We start from the raw sequence: 16,781 nt of genomic DNA, 5'->3' as shown, positions 1-16,781 counted from the left end.
CCATCAAGTCGGAGAAGAATTTCTCTGTAGCATGAAGCCCTTAAAAAAAATAATAATAACAATAATAATAATAATAATAAAGTTGGGATCTTTAAAGGGAAACGTTACAGCTCGGGGAACGACATGTCTGATCAGATCCAATGTTAAACACTCGGCTCCGGCTCGACACAAGGCTGAGAAACCAGGAAAAAATAATTCTGTAATCCCACACATTTCTGTTCTGCGTTAACGTCTCCGTCCACGCTTATGATTAGGTTCACATGCATTTGAGAGACAGATCATTTCTTAGGCACTCTTTAGCAATATATATATATATATATATATATATATATATAATAACATGTACAGTATTTTAATATATCCATAACATTTGTTTAGATAACTATAATAACTAATTCATTTTTAAAATATTTTTTACCCGACAATCAAATCAATTACATCATAAGACATGTTTGCGTATTTAAGAAGATAAACAAAAATAAATTATGTGGAAAATGAAAAAATGCATATTTTTTTCCTCTTAAATGACGCGAAAATAAAACAGTCCCTCGTTATTAAATGCCGTTCATGAAATAGGTCTATTTAGAATAAAATACAATTTAATATAAAGTTTGATATATAAAGTGTGTCATCGTCCATTTGATAAATATACAATTCTTTTACTTATAGATTTATATATTTATTTGTATATTTATTTATTTATTTATATATAAGTGTGTATTTTTTTGTGTATGAAAATAAAAAACTACTATAATAACATTATATATTGTAGTATCTGGAATTTTTCGAAACCCTGCCTTCATGGGAAAATAACACAGATCTGTTTATGATACACATTCAACGATGATCGAAACAACAAAAACAATATGGTATCAGCAAAAAAAACACAAAAAAAAAATATATATTTTTGGGCCAAAAAGGTGCATGAACATGATGTTATGTCTGTTTACGTTCAACAGCTTCACCAGAAAAAAGATTTACTTTCAGCCAATCAGAGCTCAAGGTGGGCGGGGTTATGCTAAACCCATCTGCGATAATAAAGTTCTGTTTTATCGCCGTCGCATATGAACTAATTTTGCCGTAAATCTTTTGTGAAAGTGTTTCATGAAAAATATTGTTTGTCTGGAAAATCGTTTGTATCTTATATTATGCAAAAATAAAATCACTTATGATAAATAAATAAAATTTATCCCCAAATGATGCTATGCAGTTTACATCTGTAATCCAAGACAAATAAAACTAGTTCCATCAGAGCAAAAGTAATGGCACCCTGAAGAAGGAGGAAGCATTGCAATACTTTTCACCGTTCAGTTGTCGTTTCCCGCCCTGTTTGCCTTTTATGGTATTGTGTAGGCGTGGCTGAACGCCGACGCTATGAAGTTGCTTCAGGGATATAAAGCGGATCAGCATTTCATTGACGTACGACATGAGGACGAAGAGGAAAATTAGCGAAAGTGAAGAAAAGTTTAATTTAATAAAACAAACGAGTGATTTTTAAGGAAAGAAATAAATGAGGTGCGATGATGAACCTTTTATAATAATAATAATAATAATAATTAATAATAATAATAATAATAATAATAATAAGGTAGTTGTTTTTCCAAGAAATATGCACACTATCAAAAAAACAAAAAAAAGTGACACACAAAACCTGTGGCATTCTTCACAATCACACGCTCTACTGAACCCAGATACTGAACTCTCCATCTGATGAGAAAGAATCTTCACTATTAGAACTGCATTTATTTATTTATTATTTTTTTTAGAAAAAATATTCTCCATTTCTTGCACCTGAAGTACGATTTAACGCAGTCCCGGTCCGTGAACCCTATTGAACCTCTTCTGATTGATGTGGACTCGATCCGATGAGCGCTAAATCATCTCAATGCTGATTGGCTGACGGGGAAAACAGGGGGCGGGAGCAGGAGATCAATCAGACGGCTTTGAGGAGAAAGAGGAGCGGAGGTTATGTGTGTGTGTGTGTGTGTGTGTGTGTGTATTTACACTGTGGCATGTCATATATCTCTCTTTATATATAATATAACGTCATACGCGCATCTCTCGCGTTGTCCGCGTGTTCATGAGATATCTGCAGTTTATTCCGTTTAAGGCAGAACACACGGGATAAAAATCACTTCCTTCATCATCGTTATTAAAATAGAGTGAATTCCTTCGAGGGTATAAAACCTGCCGTGGTCCTGATGCACGCAAGAGTCTCTCTGACATCCTTCATCATCATCATCACCATCATCATCATCACCATCATCATCATCACTTTTGTTTCTTTACCAAGATAACAAAAATGCTTTTTTTTGTTTTTGTTGTTTTTTTTTTTATTTAAGGTGGTGGGTGTCATGTCTCTTTAAAAGAATAATTTAGAAATAAAATAAAACTTATGCTCATCTGTCTGTGAAGGCGTGAGAACTCAAGGCGGATTCGGGATCTTTGAATCTTCGTGCTTCTGAAATCCAGGATTTCAAAACAAATCAATTAAGACTGAATCGACTTCGCTCCTCCACAAGAGGGCGATCAGGATTTTTTTTTGTTTTAACTGGGCGAGGAGAAGGGGGGTGTTTATCGATCATCACTTCAGGGCTGAGAGAGCTAATCGAAGCTAATCAAAGCTGTGTGTGTGTGAGCGTGTGTTTTATCTGCTGATGGTAGACGAGGCTGAGCGCAGGCTGCTCGGGAGTTTATCCGATCCGGGGATTTTCCACGGCCCTGGGGACACCGTCGCCTTCCTGCTCGCTAGATTGCTGGTGTTCTTTGACGACGCCTTCCTTTCCCCCGCCCCCCTGTCCGGCTCCCGCACCTGCTGACCTTTGACCTGCTGCACCATTCCGACGCCCTCCCCGGTGCCTCTGTTGACCTCGGCGTTGCCGCGCAGGGCTCTCCCCGGGTCTCTCTTGCGCTCTTTGGACCGACTCTTGTTGGATTCCGCTTTCGTGTCTTCCGAGCGGTTCTGGTGCCCCTTGTTCCCGCCGGAGCTTCGGCGTCTGGCTCTGCCGCCCTCCCGGTGCCGGTTCTGCCCCCTGCTGGACCCGGAGCCCGCCTTCTCCACCACTTTAAGACCCTGATGGCAGCTTTCGGGGGCTTCGCTATCGATCAGCGGCGTGCGAGGAGGCTCTGCAGATGGGTTCAGGTGAAATGACGGAGATGGGTTGGTTGAGCTCTCGAGGGGCGGAGCTACTTCCGAGACGCTTGATGAGGCTGGAGGGTTAGGATCCCAGGGGGTGGAGCTATCTGCTGGGGAAACAGCAAGGGCAATAAATAATTTCAACACACACACACACACACAATAATCACATCACAATGCAGTAGTTACACTCCAACACACAGCACAACACACTTCAGTCTATAAAAACAGATGGTACAGACTGACAGGGGAGGCGAAGGTGTGACACTTCCTAATCCCTCAACTGCACCTGGTTTTAGAAGTTTTAGATCAGATGTCTGAGTTTCAGCCGTGACGTGATACTGATCTGAATCCGAACCTGGCCAGGGTGAAGAGGAAACAGATTCATCCATGAAGGCTCTTCACAAATCACTTGTTTCCAGTAGAAACCTGAGTGTGTGTGTAAGTGTGTGCGATAACTGATGTGTACTGGAGGGGAGACACTGCATCTCGACTGGTTGTAGACATCAGAGAAGTCAACGCGTTCCTCCTATTCTGCACTAGATACTACAATATCAGTCGAGCAGCCGCTCTCTCTCCGCCTGCCGCTTACCATCAAACACACTAATATAATAAACATCTGCGTCTACGCCCACCAGGTCTTTGGGTATGGATGTTAGATTTGTTTTCTCTATATAATCCCCAGATACACGCGTACACGTATCCCAGCGTTCCAGACAGCATCAAAGCCATGAGAAAGTTCTCTCAGTACGCTGGAGTCATGAGGCGACCGACTGTCTGATTCATGCCTGAAACGCCGGCCTTCCAGGAACTCCTTTGATCTTGAAGCGAGGTCAGGACTGTATGGTGGACGTGCCAATAACTCCCAGCCGGGTCCATGTAACGTGCAAGTGAATAAGTGAGCGTGTGTACAGTTCTCACACACACAGATGCCTCTCTTCGTCGTAGCACATTGGCTACAAGGTATTAGTGATTTTCAAGGTTCCTCTCGGCGCAGTGGTGTAGTGGTTAGCACTGTTACCTTACACCTCCAGGGTCGAGGGTCAGATTGGAGGATATATATATAAAGAAATCTGTTAAACAGTTGTTGTGTCGGGGGACGCAAGATGAGTAGAATATTTTTGTCCACCTGTTTGTTTGTTTTCCCCCGATTTGCTCCCTAATTCAGTCGTGTCCCATTCCTCCCCGTCACTAGGGGGCTCCCACATTAAGGCTACTACTACCACTCAGTCGGGAGGACCGAGGACTATCACGTGTTTCCTCTGAACCACGTGACGCCAGCCGACCGCATCTTTTCGACCTGCTCGCTCACGCATCGTTGGACACGGAGTCACACATCTGGAGGACGGCGCTATCCGCTCATTCCGCGTGCGCGAGCTCACAGACGCCCCTGATTGGCTGTAGAGCCGTGATTGATGTGGGAGCACTGAGTACCTCTCATCCCTCCCCCCTGAGAGGTGGATTTAAAACTTCAGGTAACAAGTGGGCTTGATAACTGTAGATTTCATCACAATCGACTCACAGGAAGAGAACATGTGCTACATTTCATTTTAAATGGAAAACGCCCTTATTTCCTAAATAAATAAATAACGACTAAACAAGAAAAACTAGTAATAAAAATGATTTTAAACTTTACACACTGCAGCTTTAAAGTATTTTTAGTGTACAATTTAATTGCTTCAGAGTTTTATTTAGTTCGAAAACTTATGACCGCTTGTGTGTGTGTGTGTGTGTGTGTGTGTGTGTGTGTGTGTATAAACTCTCCACACAGTAAATCTCTGATATGAAATACCACTCGTGTCTCCTCTCTCTCACACACAGATAGGAACTGGCACGTTATGGATGCAGACAAACAAACAAGGCCCAGGACGATTCATCCACATGGACAAGCGAACAAATTCCCACAATCCCCGGCGTGCGGCGTGCTCCCGCGGTAGGTGATTTAGCGCTGGAGCTGCCTGTGCTGTGTGTACGGGACCGAGATATTTCACACAGGCACGTTTCCTGGATTTATGCGTCTCTGAGGGAAAGACAGGGCGGGGTCGTAAAGAGATTCGAGCTCATGATATCCCACAATGCACTGCAGCATACAGCGAGTGGTGTTCGGGTTAGTTAGGAAGACCTTGAAACTTTTCCTTTTTTCGTGAGGAGCAGGACGATGTGTCTGAAATGTAGATTTATTAATAATGAGGATAATAAACTCACTTAAGGAGAGGAGAGACTTGATTAGGGGTTTTAGGGAACAAATTACATTCCTCCAGGTGTGTGATCACGCTTTCTTTAAAACACATCTGGCAACCTCAGCAATCTGGAGGCGTGACTTACACACAGGTGATTTAACCCACAAACACACGGCTGAGTAACCCGACTCTGAACACCAGGAACTTTCCCGGCGTGAACGTTACTGTAACTGTAGGAGTTTAAGTTTCTGAATTTATTATGAAAAAATAATGCAAGAGTGAACCAGGTAGGAAAGGAGAAAAGAACACATCAAACACAGGTTGCACTAGATTAAGCTAAACACACACACACACACACACACACACACACACACACACGCACCGTGAGCCAGTGTGAGAAGTCTAGCGTTAGAAGGCATGCGCTCGGTTACACACCGTGTCTTTAGACTGTCCCATTAGGAAGAAATAGGGGGAGCCATGCGTGTCACTTTTCATGCACATGGAGAGGCTGGAAGATACCATTCCTACAAGAGGGGGAGGAACAACCTAGACCAGTCATTAGGGTTAGAACAAGAGCCGAAGAACAACATGTTATACTGCAGGAGGACGGGTTAGACTGAGAGAGAGACAGAAAGAGAGAGAGACAGAGAGTTATTGGTTACAGTAAGAAACAGGACTACACACAGTACAGTGTTATAACTCTGATAATAAACACACAGAGCATGCGTGTGAGCAGAGACACAATGATCACTGACTGATCACTGACTGATCATTGACTGACCACAGACTAATCACTGAGTTAGTACAGACTGAGCACTAAGTGAGCACTGAGTGAGCACAGACTGATTACTGACTGATCACTGACTCATCACTGACTCATCACTGACTGACCACTGACTCATCACTGACTGAACACTGACTGAACACTGAGTGAGCACAGACTGATCACTGAGTAAACACTAAGTGAGCACAGACTGATCACTGACTGATCACTGACTCAACCCCGACTCAACCCCGACTCAACCCCGACTGAACACTGACTGAACACTGACTCATCATTGACTCATCATTGACTCAACCCCGACTCAACACTGACTGAACACTGACTCATCATTGACTCATCATTGACTGAACACTGACTGAACACTGACTGAACACTGAGTGATTACTAACTGATCACTGACTGATCACTGACTGAACACTGACTGAACACTGACTCATCATTGACTCATCATTGACTGAACACTGACTTAACACTGACTTAACACTGAGTGATTACTAACTGATCACTGAGTGAACACTGACTGATCACTAAGTAAACACTGAGTGATCACTGTGTTAACACAGACTCAACACTGACTCAACACTGACTTAACACTGAGTGAGCACAGACTGAACACTGAGTAAACACTGAGTAAACACTGAATGATCACTGACTGTTCACTGAGTGAACACTGTGTTAACACGGACTCAACACTGACTCAACACTGACTTAACACTGACTGAACACTGACTGAACACTGACTGAACACTGAGTGATCACTGTGTTAACACAGACTCAACACTGACTCAACACTGACTTAACACTGAGTGAGCACAGACTGAACACTGAGTAAACACTGAGTAAACACTGAATGATCACTGACTGTTCACTGAGTGAACACTGTGTTAACACGGACTCAACACTGACTCAACACTGACTTAACACTGACTGAACACTAAGTAAACACTGAGTGAACATTGACTGATCACTGACTCAACACTGAGTAAACACTGAGTGAGCACAGACTAAACACTGACTGATAGAAACAGGTTTATTCCTAAAAGTTCCAGCTGAAGAGTTCCAGCATGTTATTAGTGCAACGCTGCAGACACAAATAAAAACTTAAATTCCACAAATAAAAAAATAGATTTAATTAATGAAATATTGTTCAATAGTTTATATTTAAAACTAACACTTAAAAAGATATTTTTTATTGTAAAATAATTCTTTTATTTAATTAATTAAATGATTTCAAAATTTATTTATTTTATGATTTTTATTCATGTATTTATTTATTTCAAGATTTATTTTAAAATTAAATCATATCAAGATTTATTTATTTCATTATTCATTCATTTTATGATGACTTTATTTTGTGATTTTGTTTAAGACTTATTTATCTAAATATGTATTTAAAAATATATTAATTTCAATTCATTATGTATTTATTTCATTCATTAAACCATTTATTCATTTCAATATTTATTAAAAAAATCTATTAATTTTACCTTTTATTTCTTTCATAATTTATTAATTTGATGTATTTTCAAGTTTATTTAAAAATGTATTTATTTTAAGATATATTTATTTAATTGTTTATTTATTTCATTAATACATTTATGTTGTCATGTCAATCTGTCTCGTCTCAGCTGGTCAGGTACTGTCATTAGGTTTCTTAGTTAGCTGGTTAGTTTTGTTGATTCATGTTGTTGATTCATGTTGTTGATTCATGTTGTTGATTTATGTTGTTGATTTATGTTGTTGATTGATGTTGTATGTAGCACCTCGGTCCTGGAGGAACGTTGTTTCGTTTCACTGTGTACTGACTGCCTACTTGACTTATTTATTTCCAGATTGATTTATTTTATGATGTATTAATATCACGAAGGTTTTCCTGTAGGGAATAACAACATGAACCTGTAGGATATAACTGTTCTACCTACATTCTCTTTATTTTTTATTAGAATCCTTAAACTACTTCTCTTACTTTTGGCTGATGTAAAGATTTTAATTTCTAGAAATAAAAGTCATTTTATCCGCCAACATCAGCTACAAACTTAATAACTGCAAAACTCCTCAACAAACAATATAATTATCTCATTAGATCTTACTTTAACCTGCTGAGAAAGAGCTAAGATTGTAACGCTTACTCTGCAAACACACACACACACACACACACACACACACACACACACACACACACACACACACACACTACAGGACCCGCTGCAGAGGAAACACCAGTTTCTTATTATATTAGAATTATTATTCTTTATATTAATTTACATATTGTGTGTGTGTGTGTGTGTGTGTGTGTGTGTGTGTGTGTGTGTGTAAACCCACCATACTCAGGTACCTGTCCCGTTCCTCTCTTCAGCAGCAGTCTCACTCTGGTTCCGCCAGACTTGATAAGCTCGATGGCGTGAGTGTGTGTCATCTCCCGTGTAGTCTCACCATTAATCTCTATGATCTGGTCTCCAACCTATTCACACACACACACACACACACACACACACACACACACACACACACCAACTGTATTATTTAGTTTTCTACTGTAAAAAGCCTCCGTTTATATTTGGACTTTTGTGATGTCATTAACTCTCAGTATAATAACTAGGAGCTGAATATTTAGTTTAGCTTCCTGCATTCTGCACAGACCAGAGCACAGATAAACACTCACAGACAGCCGTGTGTGTGTGTGTGTGTGAGAGAGAAAGACAGGTAGATGAGTGTTTGTTATGGATCAGTATAACGAGCGGTGTCGGGCAGACGAGGCCGTTAGAGCTGATTAACCGCGGCTCCGTCTCCTCCTGTCAGTGATCAGATGAATCACGGCCTCCGTGTCGGCGTGGAAGCGACAGAATACTGAGCAGCGTCGGAATTAAAGACGAGTCCGACACCGGACCGGGGGTTTAACGCCAAAAAATGCATATACAAATAGAAAGAAAATGTGGGTGTGTGGTTTTAACACCATGTGGGCGTGTCTTTGAATACAGACACGGAAATGAGTGCTCTGTGGGGGAGTGGCTTTAGGAGCATATGAAGAAATGTGGGCGTGTCTGTGAACACCTTTGAAAGGGAGTGGCTTTAGGATCATAGATGGAAATGTGGGCGTGTCTCTAAACACATGAAAACGAGAAAAGCTCTGTGGGGGAGTGGCTTAAGGACTATAGATGGAAATATGGGCGTGTCCTTAAACACAGATATGGAAATTAGTACAGCTCAGTGGGGGAGTGGCTTAAGGACCATAGATGGAAATGTGGGCGTGTATTTGAACACATGGAAATGAGAACAGTTCTGGGGGGGAGTGGCTTAAGGACCATAAATTAAAATGTGGGCGTGTCCATTAATACATATGGAAATGAGAACAGCTCCACAGGGGGGAGTGTCTCTATCACCATAAAAGAAAATGTGGGCGTGTCTTTAAACACATGGAAATGAAAACAACTCTGTTGGGGGGAGTGTCTTTATGACCATAAAAGGAAATGTGGGTGTGCCTTTAAACACATGGAAATGAGAACAGCTCAGTAGGGAAGTGACTTTAGGACCACAGATGGAAATGTGGGCGTGTCCATTAATACATACGGAAATGAGAACAGCTCTACAGGGGAGTGGCTTAAGGACTAAAGATGGAAATGTGGGCGTGTCTCTAAATATATGGAAATGAGAACAGCTCTACAGGGGAGTGGCTTAAGGACCACAGATGGAAATGTGGGCGTGTCCATTAATACATACGGAAATGAGAACAGCTCTACAGGGGAGTGGCTTAAGGACTAAAGATGGAAATGTGGGCGTGTCTCTAAATATATGGAAATGAGAACAGCTCTACAGGGGAGTGGCTTAAGGACCACAGATGGAAATGTGGGCGTGTCCATTAATACATACGGAAATGAGAACAGCTCTACAGGGGAGTGGCTTAAGGACTAAAGATGGAAATGTGGGCGTGTCTCTAAATATATGGAAATGAGAACAGCTCTACAGGGGAGTGGCTTAAGGACTAAAGATGGAAATGTGGGCGTGTCTCTAAATATATGGAAATGAGAACAGCTCTACAGGGGAGTGGCTTAAGGACTAAAGATGGAAATGTGGGCGTGTCTCTAAATATATGGAAATGAGAACAGCTCTACAGGGGAGTGCCTTAAGGACTAAAGATGGAAATGTGGGCGTGTCTCTAAATATATGGAAATGAGAACAGCTCTACAGGGGAGTGGCCCTAGAGGGGAGTCCACTAAAGATGGAAATGTGGGCGTGTCTTTGAGCACATGAAAATAAGAAGAGCTCTGTGGAGGAGTGGCTTTAGGCCTATATATAGAAATGTGGGCGTGTCTTTGAGCAAATATATAGAATAAGGGTGGGTCTTTAAGATGACAGACAGAGATGTGGGCGTGTCTTCGAACACAGATATGGAAATGAGAACAGCTCTACAGAGGAGTGGCTTTTAGACCACAGATGGCAATGTGGGCGTCTCTGAGTGCTAATATGAAAACAATTTCAGGTCTGGGGGAGTGGGTGGGGCTTAAATCCATAAAAGGAAATGTGGGCGTGGCCATGCTGTAACACCGGTCCTGTATCCGCAGTGCTTTAGTTTAATGTTCGTCCTCCTGCTGTACGCTCGCTTTAATTTGTTACACAGGATCGGATCAGCGCTGCCGGGTCTGCTCCAGGCTCGTCTGTCTCTCACTTACACACACACACACACACTTACACACACACACACACTTACACACACACACACAGAGTCTCTGATGCAGTTTCCTGTCAATACAGTGAGATAAATGAGATCCACTCCATGTAAAGAGCTCCTAATGAGCACTAACGAGCGGGCTGCCTGTCCTGCAGTCCGACTTCCTCGTTTGTTATTTTAATGGATATTGCGCGTTTTCCTTCACACACACACACACACACACACACCCACGCACACACACACACAGCGTGTTATTTAATTAGGTGTTTTATTGACAACTTTGATTTATGACGAGGTAGAGGATCAGAAAATGATGATTACGTATGATGTGTGTGTATGATGTGTGTGTATGATGTGTGTGTATGATGTGTGTCATGGCTGTGAAAGGAAACAGGAAGTGATGTCACTCACCCTCATCCTGCCGTTACGGACAGCCGGGCCGTCGTCGGCCAATCGGAGCACGAACAGGTCCATCTTGTACTCCCGCCCGCCGCGGATGCTGAACCCGAAACCTTTAGCGCTCTTCTCCAACTCCACAGTGAAGAAATCGAAATTCTACACACACACACACACACACACACACACTTAATATCCACCACGTTACTGATCTGCATTGTTTCCACCCGTGTGTGTGTGTGTGTGTGTGTGTGTGTGTGTGTGTTCACCTGTATGTGTCTGTACTCTGTGATGGTGTAGGAGCGTGGGTCAGTGTGTCTGTAGTCCAGCAGCGGAGGTTGTGTGTGTGCGTACTCCGCTACAGGAGGCTGTCTGTAGTCCACGGGCGGCTGGCGGTAATCAGTGTACGGAGGCTGTCGGATGTCGGGCTTCACGTCCTGACGGGCTTTGACCTCTGACCTGTATCTGCTCAGCCAATCAGAGACCAATGTCATTAAAACTGACATTTTATGTATATATATAGTGTGTGTGTGTGTGTGTGTGTGTGTGTGTGTAAGTGTGTTTTACCCGCCGTCGTGTGTGTACATCTGCACCGGGGCATTTGCCACCTGTGTGGGCTGACCCTGCTGGCTCTCAGGGCTCGTGTGATTGGCCGGGCTGGTTTGATTGACAGGGCTGGGGTGTGTGTTTGGGGGCGTGTCCATGTCAGCCTGGCTGTTCTGTGCTACCGGACTCGGGTGGGCCAGAGGACTCTGCTTCTCCGAGCTGGCAGCTGAGGGAGTACTGCTCGTCTCTGAAACACACACACACGCACACACACACACACACACACACACACACACACACACACACACACACCAGTTCATACAGTGATCTACATTCACACATACTGTACGGTAATAGAGTAATGTGAGACAGGTGTGTGTGTGTGTGTGTGTGTGTGTGTGTGTGTGTGTGTGGCGGTTACCGTCCTGCGGGACGACGCGCAGTGTGACGCTCAGCCCGGCGTCCTTGATGAGTTTGACGATGTCGGCGTGCGCCATGCTGACGATGGACTGATTGTTGACCGCCAGGATCCGATCTCCCACCTTCAGCTTCCCGCTGCGCTCGGCCGGACTGCCCTCGATGATCCGCCCGATCTTATGGGGCACTGCTGGGTTACAGAGGGAGAGAACACACACACCCACACACACACACACACACACACACACAGCCTGTCAGACAGTCGATGGTTATGAATCTCCTCCAGGTTTAATCAGATGTGTTTCTCTTTGTCTTCATTTTCTCTTCCTCTATTTTATTTCGTCTTTGTGTCTCATTCATCTCTCTTCGTCTTTTTATCTTTTAACTTAAATCAAGAGAAGGAGTGAGGGAATAAGTGAGTGAAGGAGTGAGAGAGTGTCTAAGTAAAAGAGTGAGGGAGTAATTGACTGAATGAAGGGGAAAGTGAATGAGTGAATAAGTAAACGAGTGGGAGTGAATGAGGGAATGAAGGGGAAAGTGTATAAGGGAACGAGTGAGGGAGTGAAGTGAATATGAATTGAGTGAATGAGGGAGGATGAGAAAGGACATAATTAAGTGAGTTAATTAATGACTGGGGCGGCACGGTGGTGTCGTGGTTAGCACTGTCGCCTCGCACCTCCAGGGTCCGGGTTCGATTCCCGTCTCTGTGTTCTCCCTGTGCTAGGTGAGTTTCCTCCGAGTTTTCCGGTTTCCTCCCACCATCCAAAGACATGCAGAGTAGGCTAACTGTCCTTCCCAAATTGCCCGTAGTGTGTGAATGAGTGTGTGTGTGTGTGTGTGTGTGTGCATACACACTCATCCTATGATGGACTGGTACCCTGTCCAGTGTGTACCCCGCCCCCTGAGATCGGCTCCAGGCCCCCCGTGACCCTGACTACAGGATGAAGCGGTGTAGACGATGAGAGAGCGAGTGAGAATGTAAATGAGAGAACTGAATGAAAGTGGAGAAAGTGAAAGTTATTATTCTCTCTCTCTCTCTGTCTCTCTCTCTGTCTGTCTGTCTGGAGGTGGAGGAGTGTAAACAGGAGTGGAAGTGCACTCTCCTGGCCCTGAGTAGACTCAGATGAATTATTGAAACACTGCAGTAGAGAGAAGCAGCTCCTTTACGGTAATTAGCGTAAACACAGAGAGTCTCTCTGCCCGGCTCAGAGCTGTGAATTCGCCCGGCATTTTAGTCAAACCATCGTCTAACCTGCAGCAGCCGCCGCTTCCGGCCTGTTCAGGGAACTGATGATGACGAAGCCGAACCCTTCCGTCTCCTTGCGCTGAATGATGACATCACTGGCCTGACTGGCCGGCGCGCCCGAGGGCTGCGAGGGCGTGGCGTTAGGGGCGGGGTTGGAGAAGTTCCCGGAGTTGAAGTCGCTCCGAGGTGAGCTGTGCTGGGTGGAGATGGAGCCGGGACTGCGTCCGTTCTGAGGACATGACTCGCCTGAACACACACACACACACACACACACACACACACACACACAGTCTTTTACTTCATCATAGACCTGAGGTGCACTGAAGGTGAGACTCTGTATAGTGAAACACATTGTCCCATAGGAAATAATGTAAATCCAGATAATCCGTTCCAGCCGCCCAAAAACATTACCAATATTACCAATTTCCAACACTATAATCATACTTTTGTATATAAAAACAATCAACATGTTTAGAAAAGACACGTAAATGAAGTAAAATATGAAATAAATAGACATTAAACCTCACTTAACCCTATTTTATGATTCCTCTCGGCACCGGCTGCTTTAAAAAACAAACTGAAAGCGACTCCCTTCTTCTCGAAACCCATGGTGCTGCGTTTTCACTAAATCTCACACAAAATAAAACACCATGCGTAAACTCACTTCGCTTGGTTTCCCACCGTTACGTTTTTTAAGCGGCTCCTGGACGTACACGCAACTTAGCTGGCGTTCGGTTCGGCTCAGTTCGGTCGCTCGCATGCTGAAAATGCTTCATGTGCTTAAACTAATAGTTTTTTAAAGTGAAAAAATTTGTAAAGAGGGGGGCAGTGTGTGTGTGTGGGGGGGGCAGTGTGTGTGTGTGTGGGGGGGGGGCATTGTATATGAATTAAATCAGCCATATTTGGACTACATTGTGTCTGACAGTGAACTTCATTAAACCAAGGTAAAGTTCCATGTATGATTCATAAACATGGCCTGAGCACCGGTGTGATGTCATATAAGTGAAGACACCCTACAGAGCATCTACTAATACAGAACTAGATCAGACACACATATCCTTGTTATGTCTTCACTAAACCTAACGTTTGTAGTTGTAACAGTGTGTGTGTGTGTGTGTGAGACTCGCCTGTAGGCTGCGCTCTCCTCCGTATCGTGAGTTTGACGTGACCGGTCCGAGCCGCGACGTGCATCAGATCAATGACGTGCCGGTGAGGTTTTCCCACCACAGGGATCCCGTCCACTGAGACCAGCTCGTCTCCGGGACGCAGACGGCCATCTTTATCCGCCGGGCTGTTCTCTACGATCGCCCCAATCAGGATCTACAGGAAACACCGCGAGACAAGGTGTCAACAACAACAACAACAACAAACACTGATGTGGAAATGTGTAGAGTAAAAACATTAAACACAAACTAAAAGACGAGAGCAGAGCAGAGTGACGGGCTGATGGACGTGTAATACTGAGATTCATGATCCATCAGAACACCAGACACGTCTCCGTGATATCTGACAAAGTGTGATGGATTCATTTACTTTTAGTATTTGTATTTAAAAAAGGAAATTAAATTCTGTATATATATCACAACTCTTTAAAATTGTATTTTCTATCAAATTTAATTTATTGAAAAGCACTACGCGTTAAGCGAAGTGCCGTACAACATTAAAGGAAAACAAATAAATAAATACATAAATACATTCATGACAAAACACAAAATCAAAAAAAGGAAGAAAAAAATTAAAAAAACAATTAACTAGTTTATATTGTTTTTATTTTTATTATTTCTATTATTATTATTATTAATATTATTTTTATTATTATTAACCTACTACTACTACTAATCATAATAATAATGTTATAATTCATTACATTGACTTGAAAGTGTTTTTTTAGCTTAAAAGTCACGTACAGTAATAAATCATAATTCATTTGTTTGTTTGTTTGTTTGTTTAAACACTTTAAAACAGCTGTTTAGCCCATGCATTTGTTTATTTACACATTGACAATTGTAGAAATGCCTATAGTAATCTGACACACACACACACACACTCCAGAGAGGACATTAATTAGATATCGCTGGTTAGACGTCGTGCGTGTACGCTGTTCGTGTCTGAGAGATGAGACGTGTTTGTTATTCTAAGCCGCGTCTCTTCACCCCGTAATTAACAAACAGACTTTCTGACGAGCGTCTGCGTGACCGTCTGAGGAGAAAGTCTTTAATGAACACCGCAGTGCACTTGGGTTCAGTTATTCTCTCCTTCTAGTCTCTGTCTGTTTGTTTGCTGGTTTAAATCTGACATCGTCTTGTTTCCGTTCTAAGATCTAAAAAAATATCCCTTCAGTACGATGGCACTGTGAAACATTAATGTTAAAAAAAAAACACTTAAAAAAAATATGAACTGTTAAAAAACTTTCTACATTTAAAGGATTCTATAAAAAAAAACAATAAGCAATAAAACAAAGTCCATAAAGTGAGACGAGTCTTAACGTACAGCGTCGGGTCCAGTGTGTGAAATGAGCTCGTAGTTTAGCAGAACGTCCATCTGAGAACTTTATCACTCCTGCTTCTTTTCTTAAAACCCAGAAACTTTCTATTTACTTTGTTTTTTGTCTAAACATTATTTATTTATACACTGTAATGTGCTGCTTTTATTTCTAGTCTACAGATATTTTTATAGGAATCCTAATATTTAGATTTTTTTTCAAGGAACTTTTTTAACTTACTTAATAATGAGGTTATAAAACAAACATGTACGTGTTAAGTTTGTATAACAATAAAATTTTAATAAAACTCAGATGCAATATAACTATTTTTTGTACAGTTAATCTAGTGATGATATCCTGGTCGGATCATTAATCCTTTTATTAGGCAGCCAGTAAATAATAACTGTAAATTTGATGTTTAATCTTTTATCCGTTTATTTAAACATTATCTCCTGAAAATATTTTTATTTTTACAAATCTAAATTTTCCTACAAGCAAAAAAAGTCCCAAGAATTAATAAGTTCAGAGGCAACATGGGGCGCATACAGTGACCGAGTTTATATAGAAAAAAAATATTTTCATTAATAAATAAATAAACAAAGAATCTTGCACAAAGCTTTGCCTTTTAATGAGAACCACAAAACATCTGTGACATTTTACTGTATAAATCTCTGAATAATATCAGCTGCATTCTTTTCTAAAATCCTCATCCACTTATTATTTATTTGAACATAAAATCTATGCAGGAAGCAGCCGCTTCACACTTGGGTATTTAAACCACACTGAAGTGGTCTATTCACTGCACTGTTCCACACACTCTAGAATTTATACTTCAGGACTCTGTTCTCTTGGGTATTCCATTAATATTCCATACACCTTGACATTCCTTACTCTTCAACATTCCATACACCTTGACATTCCTTACTCT

At 42.1% G+C, this 16,781-nt stretch overlaps 1 protein-coding gene across 4 annotated transcripts in view; it reads right to left on the bottom strand.

The window, feature by feature from the left end:
• Positions 1-420: 420 nt before the first annotated feature.
• magi2a (membrane associated guanylate kinase, WW and PDZ domain containing 2a) overlaps positions 421-16,781 on the bottom strand; it is a 132,968-nt gene continuing 116,607 nt past the window's right edge. For 2 of the 4 annotated variants that reach the window (XM_053508604.1, XM_053508606.1), the window contains 8 exons: positions 14,499-14,691; positions 13,378-13,617; positions 12,130-12,315; positions 11,730-11,955; positions 11,432-11,627; positions 11,178-11,321; positions 8,423-8,561; positions 421-3,246 (listed from right to left, as the gene is read on the bottom strand). In XM_053508604.1, coding sequence (XP_053364579.1) covers positions 2,648-3,246; positions 8,423-8,561; positions 11,178-11,321; positions 11,432-11,627; positions 11,730-11,955; positions 12,130-12,315; positions 13,378-13,617; positions 14,499-14,691 — 1,923 coding nt within the window. In that variant the 3' untranslated portion in view covers positions 421-2,647. Of the gene's footprint in view, positions 3,247-5,709; positions 5,841-8,422; positions 8,562-11,177; positions 11,322-11,431; positions 11,628-11,729; positions 11,956-12,129; positions 12,316-13,377; positions 13,618-14,498; positions 14,692-16,781 lie in introns of those variants that run through there. The other 2 variants (XM_053508605.1, XM_053508607.1) reach the window with 2 other exon arrangements.

The sequence above is a fragment of the Clarias gariepinus genome, chromosome 12 (genome assembly GCF_024256425.1).
Source record: "Clarias gariepinus isolate MV-2021 ecotype Netherlands chromosome 12, CGAR_prim_01v2, whole genome shotgun sequence".
Classification (NCBI taxonomy): domain Eukaryota; kingdom Metazoa; phylum Chordata; class Actinopteri; order Siluriformes; family Clariidae; genus Clarias; species Clarias gariepinus.
The sequence above is the reverse complement of the archived record's forward strand: the minus strand, read 5'-3'. Positions and strand labels throughout refer to the sequence as shown.